The sequence below is a fragment of the Lipotes vexillifer genome, unplaced genomic scaffold (genome assembly GCF_000442215.2).
Source record: "Lipotes vexillifer unplaced genomic scaffold, Lipotes_vexillifer_v1.1 scaffold4, whole genome shotgun sequence".
Taxonomy (NCBI): domain Eukaryota; kingdom Metazoa; phylum Chordata; class Mammalia; order Artiodactyla; family Lipotidae; genus Lipotes; species Lipotes vexillifer.
Window position 1 is genome coordinate 3,607,533 of NW_006785876.1, and position 6,124 is coordinate 3,613,656.

The window sequence follows — 6,124 nt, forward strand, 5'->3', positions numbered from 1 at the left end:
GGAATAGCGCTGCCTTGTGAACTGAGGCCACTTGCGCAGCTGCCCAGCACTCACCACTTCAGTGCCTGTGATCCCTGCCAGCAGCTCTGTGAGCTCATCCCCAGATGTGGAGCAGGCACCCAGGCCTTGCACTGCAGCTCCAATGCTTCCCGTGGCAATCATGGATGGCGGGTACATGGCAAAGGTGTAATCTTGGAAAGAGAGGGGACCATGAGGCAAGGGTGGTTTCAAGGATAACAACCAGCATGCACCTTCTACTACCCAGAAAGTGCCAGGCCGTATGAACAGAGCAGGGGTCTTCTTGAAAACCCCAGCAGCGAGTGGTGTCAGATAGCAGCAGGGGAGAAAGGCAGGAAAGGGGCTCTTTCCTGGAGAGGGTCAGGTCCAGGGTGGTCTGTAAGTGATCCTGGCCAGGGACCAGGGAGTGAATGAGTCTCTTCCTGGTGTGGACACAAAATCAGGGTTAAGAGACCTGGTTTCTGCTCTCAACTTAGTCACTGTAAGACCCTGGGCAAGTGACTTCTCTCTAAGTTCTCAGTGACCCACCTACATACTTGGGGGGTGGGGAGGTGGTCTCTTGAGATCCCATACAGCTCTGCTGCTTTTCTGTATTGAGACTGGGGGCTCAGAGGGAATAGAATTTTCACAAATAAATTTTGAGAAAAAATTTAAGAAACCAGAAATCTGTTCAATATTTCAGTTCAAGAAACCAGAATCTCCTGGTTACCACTCACCCTTCCAAGTCTTCTGATTTCCCTGGCTTGGTAAAAATGTGTTTAGGACTCTTACCTGTAGCACAGAGGGCCAAAAAAGTCTGGGCGTGCTTCTTGACCAAGGCCTGCCGGTCACGGGGCAGAGAGAGCCGGTGCAGAATCAGGGCCAGGAAATCATGGGCAATCACGGCGGCCAGGTCCCACTTGAGCTTCCCCAGGACGAGCACCTCCCAGTCCTGGAGGTTGAGGAAGAGGGTAGGGTCAGTGGCTAAAGAAAGGAAGGGGAGGGAGTAAAGCAGAGGTCTCACAGGGAGGGAAGCCCATCACACTTGAAGGTCAGGACCCCAGTTCTGCTTTTGAATTTAAGGACTGGCACTGTGGCAGGGAAGAGGTGGGGGCACTTGCTTTGAGCCCTACTGATCACTTCCTAGATGCCAGAACTACATGCTTTACATGAATTAATCTCTTTTAATCCTGCTAGGTTATCTTTTGGGATCCAGTAATCCAGGCCTTCTCCTGACTTCCTGCAAGGCTCTGAGCACTTCTCCAGCCAGGGTTGAAAGAAAAGACTGCAGCAGCAGATACCACCACCATCACCATGAACTTGAGGCTCCTCTGGCATGAACCAGAAAGACTCTCCATAATCCCAAGGATCTGTGAAAGGAGAGATCAGTAGCCTGCCCCCAACTCAGCATTCCCATCCAAGTCCACACCTCTTGAAGCAACTGGGGTGAGCATGAGGCCACACCTCCTGTGACACAGCTGCTGAGCCAACCCTGAGGTTCCTCAAAGTGGAGGTTGCCCAACCCAACCCACATCCCCTTGGTGGGACATTGGGGTGTAGGGCTGAGAGAGAGCACCCCACTCCACCTCTTTGGCTGGAACCCATAGTGCCTAGTGCCATTTGAGTCTTAGGAAGAGAAGTGGAGGCCAAACCAAACAGGATGGGTCCAGATGATCCCTGAGGGATCAAACCATCTCTCTGCCTGCCCTAGCCTCTATACCACTGCTAGGTCCTGGAGGGAGGCTGGGAGCCCCACCCCAATCCACTCATCTGGGGTTCCCAGCCCTGGCCCCATTTCTGAGTTGCACACATGAGGATTTCTTCATTGTTTTATCTCAGGAAGGAACTCATGGGTTTGACCCCTTACTGAGGTAGAAATGGCAACCCCATCCAACCTCTTTTGGGCCCCCAGTCACAGCTGTCCCTCTCCTGGCCCCCACCTAGGTGTCATCCTCTTGAACCTCTCACAGAGCCCCATAGAAGACAGCCCAGCCTGGAGCGGGAAGAAGCTGGGCAGAGAAGCTAGCATTCTACTCCCAGTGCTTGTCCCAGTGGTCAAACTCCCAACTCAGAAGTGAACAGAGGGACTTGCCTGCTGGTGCAGTGATTAAGAATCTGCCTGCCAATGCCGGGGACACAGGTTCGAGCCCTGGTCCAGGAAGATCCCACATGCCGCGGAGCAACTAAGCCCGTGCGCCACAACTACTGAGCCTGCGCTCTAGAGCCCGTGAGCCCCACCTACTGAGCCCGCGTGCCTAGAGCCTGTGCTCCGCACCAAAAGAAGCCACCGCAATGAGAAGCCTGTGCACCGCAAGGAAGAGTATAACTCCTCCTGCTCGCTGCAACCAGAGAAAGCCCACATGTGGCAACGAAGACACAATGCAGCCTAATTAATTAATTATTTTTTTAAAAAAGAAACCTTTAGGGAAAAAAAAGAAGTGAACAGAAAGCACCTAGCATCCAAGGAAACATCTAGAAGGCAACTTGGAGTGGGGCTTTCCCTGTGGGGAGGCATAGGGTCCTGTGTGAGGGAGGGCAGCCACCTTACCCTGTATCAGGGCAGCCCCCGAGAATCTCAGCCCTCACTTGGCCAAGAACACACCCCTGGCAGCTTCCATCACATCCCTAACCTCTAAGGCCACCTGAGTGCTAGAACATCCAAATTCTCCTCAGCCTCAGTGCGATGCTGAGGCAGGACCTTTCCTTCCTTCCTTCTCTGGGCCCCAACCTTCTCTGTGGCATGAGGATTTGGACTGACTGGAGCTCTCTGAGGTCCCTTCCAACTCTGACCTAGGAAGTCATTGATCGGCACACTCCACCCCCCAGCTCAGGCATGGGGAGGACTTTTGGCCTGTTCTGAAAAACTCTCCTCACATAAAGGCACACACCCCATCCTAATCTTTCCACAACAAGGAAGTCCCCTTCTACCTTCTAGCCTAAACCCCTCCAAACACATCTTGCTCATTAGCCCTGAAAACCAGCTCCACTGGTTTGCCAAAAACTACCAAAAACTAGACTTGCCAAAAACTACCAGATTCATCACAAAGAGCTGTGGGGCCTCCCGGATTCCCAACTCCGGCCTCCTACTCCCATCTCCGAGAGCTACTTGGCAGGAAGAGGAATCCCGTTCCTCGACAAGACAAGCAGCACTCGGGGGCCCCAGTACCCTGGCTTCTTGGCCAGCCAATCACGGCAGCCTGCACGCTGCCCTCCTCCCCGGGAGATGGGGCCCAGAGACTCCTCTCCGGGTCAAGAGAAGACTGGGCCGCTGTAGAGCAAGGTGGAGGAAGGTGCCAGCTCACCCGTCTCCCCCCACCCCCGCCCCTCGGGAGACGATCTGCACGCCCTAAATAACCTCTTCCAGATCCAAGCAGCTCCCCCACCTCCTCTCCAGGCTCAGTGGGGAAAGAGAACCGGTGTCTCCCCTGTCCTGCCTCGGGAAGAGCCCAGCCCAAGTTCCCAGCAAGAGGCCCAGGGAGCCACTTCCCAAACCACAGGAGTGACAGCAGCTCCCCACAGTGTTATGAAAGACCTTGGTCAGAGTGGGTGGGCCAGGGGACAGGGCATCATTATCACATCGGAAGCAGCTGCAGCTCAGCCCCAGTCTGTGCCTCAGCTCTGGCCTTTGGCTAAAGAGGAAAAGAAGAGATGATTCCACAGGCCTGAAGCAGCTGCTCAAGTTTCCCAGAGTGAGGCTAGCGAACGGAGAATTAGGAAGGAGCTGTTTCTCCTGGGATATAAAAGGAAGGAAAGAAGGTGGGATGAAACGCCTTGGCCCTTCCTTACAGCAACCCTGGCTATAATCTGCTCTGGGAGGCTTTTTGATCACAAAGTCCACACACTGGGATAAAGACTCAACCAGGGCGGCCCCCCTCCCCCACAAGAAGCACATTCCACTCCCCCACTCCAGGGGGGGTGCGTAGGCATGTCCTGCTGCTGCCAATAAATAACTCATGGTGGCTGTGTAAACCCAGAGGCAAAGTACTAGTGAGTGTAGACATGCAGCTTGACTTGTTGCTATCTGGGGGAAAGACCAGGAAGGAGTGGCACCCACTGGAGGTCAGGAGAAGGGGTTTGGTTCATGCTGGCAGCGCAAGCCTGGGCTAGGGGCTACCCTGACCATCACACCACACTGTCCCATCTCTTATCAAAAAAAAAAAAAAAAAAAAGCCTCTGCTACCCTCCCCAGGGACAGAAAGCCTCTTGAGGGTCTTAGCTTTCCTTTTCCTGGTAAGTGAGGAGGCAGTGTGTGTTGGGGGGTGGGGAGGATTATGCACGCACCCGCAGCTGGCGGGGAGAGACAGAGTGGTCGGTGTAGATGCACAGTTTTTCGATGGTCAGGGGCGTAGTCTCGCGCAGCTTGGAGGCCAGCAGCATGCAGACCGCACCCAGGAGCTGCAACTGCGCCTTGCGGGTGGGGACGCAGGACAGGTAGCGATCCAGGTAGTTCATGGCCAGGGGGAAGACTTCCTCCTCACAGCGCTGCTCCTCACACACCTGGGGGAGGGCGCACAGTCACTTCTGGGGCAGAGGCAAAGGAAACGCAGCAGCACTAAGGGGGGGGGGGCGGTGCGCTGAAGGTGCGCTGAAGTGGAATAGGGAGCAAGAATCGGGAGGGGGTAGGTGTACTTACAGTGACAAGGACTAATAGGCAGGATGCGCCTTCCCCAAGGTGTCGTCCCCCCTCCACTTCCTCTGTGGTGCCTCCTTCCCCCCGGGGGTGGGGGGAAGCGGGGTACGCCAGAGGCTTCCTCCCTTGAGGATTCCAAACGGAGACTGCCCCCCCCCACCAATACCGAGGGTGAGAGGGGACGGAAGAGTCACCCACGGGAGCCAGAGAACTGGGACCTTAAACCCCATTACCGCCACCCAGTGCACACACCCAAAGGGAAGGGAGGAGACGCCAGCGGCTGCCTCCCGCACTTTTCATTTCCCTGACTGCCGGAACAGCGCGCCACCCCACCGCCTTCCCCGCCAGAACCCCGCGACACACAGGAACCGGCTCTGCGGCGGGGGCGGCCGAGCCCAGCGTTTTCCAGGCGCGCTCTCCCTAGAAGACCGGGCGGGGGAGCGAGGCGGGAGACGCTGAGAGAAGCCGGAGGGGAGAGGGTGGCCCTTGTCCCGCTTTTCCGGCCCGAAGAGAGGGTTACTTGGGGTGCCAAGCAACTGGCAGTCAAAGTCAGGGTTGGAGAAGGGAAAGAAAGGGACACCAGGGAGGCAGCCGGGTAGGGTGCACGAGTGAAAGGCCAGGCCCCGGGGATCTGCGCCACAGAAACATCTTGCTGATTGTTGTTGGGACCAGGATGTGCCGAGCCGGGGACGCCGGGGTGGCGGGGGAGGGGAGACCCTCCGGGCGGTACCTCCAGCATCCAGTACGCCAGCATCTTCCGCATGTGCGGCTTGATCTCCCTCTGCACACACTGGAAGTAAGAGGCGCGGGGCACGTAGCGCTCTTCCAGGCGGAGCAAGCTCTGCAGGACACGCTGGTCCCCCAGCAGCCGCGGGTCCGGCCCGGCCCGGGGCGCGTGCCGGGTGCCCTCGCAGCACAGCAGCTCCATACTCGGGCAGCGCACGGACAGGGCGGGAGTGCGGGCTCGCGAGCCAGAACGCAGGCGGCGGGCCGGAGAGCGTGGGGCGCGGGTCTAGTGCTGGCGCTGGCGCTGGCGCTGGCACTGCGCGGCGGAGCCTCAGCCCGCCCCCGCCGCCGAGCGCGCCGCTTCCCTGACAGGCGCCCCGCCCCTCGCGACCGAGTAGCAACCGTGGAATGCTCGGACGTCGCGACGTTCCAGGGGGCGGGGCGTCCGGCGCCCAGACGGAAAAGGCTGGCGGGCGCTCCCCCTCCCCCCGGGCGGCCGCATTGGTCTGCGGGGCGCGGGCCGGCCGGCTTCCGGGCGCTCCGGGTCCTTCTGACCACCCGGTGGAGAGAAGTTCTTTCGAGGTGGGCCTCTTCCCCACCTCCGAGGCCTCCCGTTTTGCTTCTCTGACTCCAGTCGCCCAGGAAGAACTCCAGAGTTCATTCATTCATTCGTCACACCGTGCTTCGCCCTTGGCTGCTTGCTCTAGGGAATATGAATAATAACAAAACAGCTAGTTCTTGGTGAAGAGTGTTCTAAGCACTTATTAAATC

General features: G+C 57.7%; 1 protein-coding gene across 4 annotated transcripts in view; it reads right to left on the bottom strand.

Annotated features, from left to right (window-relative positions):
• CCND3 (cyclin D3) overlaps positions 1 to 5,763 on the bottom strand; it is a 7,375-nt gene extending 1,612 nt beyond the window's left edge. The window contains exons 1-5 of one of the 4 annotated variants that reach the window (XM_007458208.1): positions 5,358 to 5,555; positions 4,279 to 4,494; positions 3,530 to 3,727; positions 790 to 949; positions 55 to 191 (exon numbers count right to left, since the gene is read on the bottom strand). In XM_007458208.1, the coding sequence (XP_007458270.1) occupies positions 55 to 191; positions 790 to 949; positions 3,530 to 3,727; positions 4,279 to 4,494; positions 5,358 to 5,555 (909 nt within the window). Of the gene's footprint in view, positions 1 to 54; positions 192 to 789; positions 950 to 3,529; positions 3,728 to 4,278; positions 4,495 to 4,879 lie in introns of all 4 variants that reach the window. The other 3 variants (XM_007458209.1, XM_007458210.1, XM_007458211.1) reach the window with 3 other exon arrangements.
• Between the last annotated feature and the right edge of the window lie 361 nt (positions 5,764 to 6,124).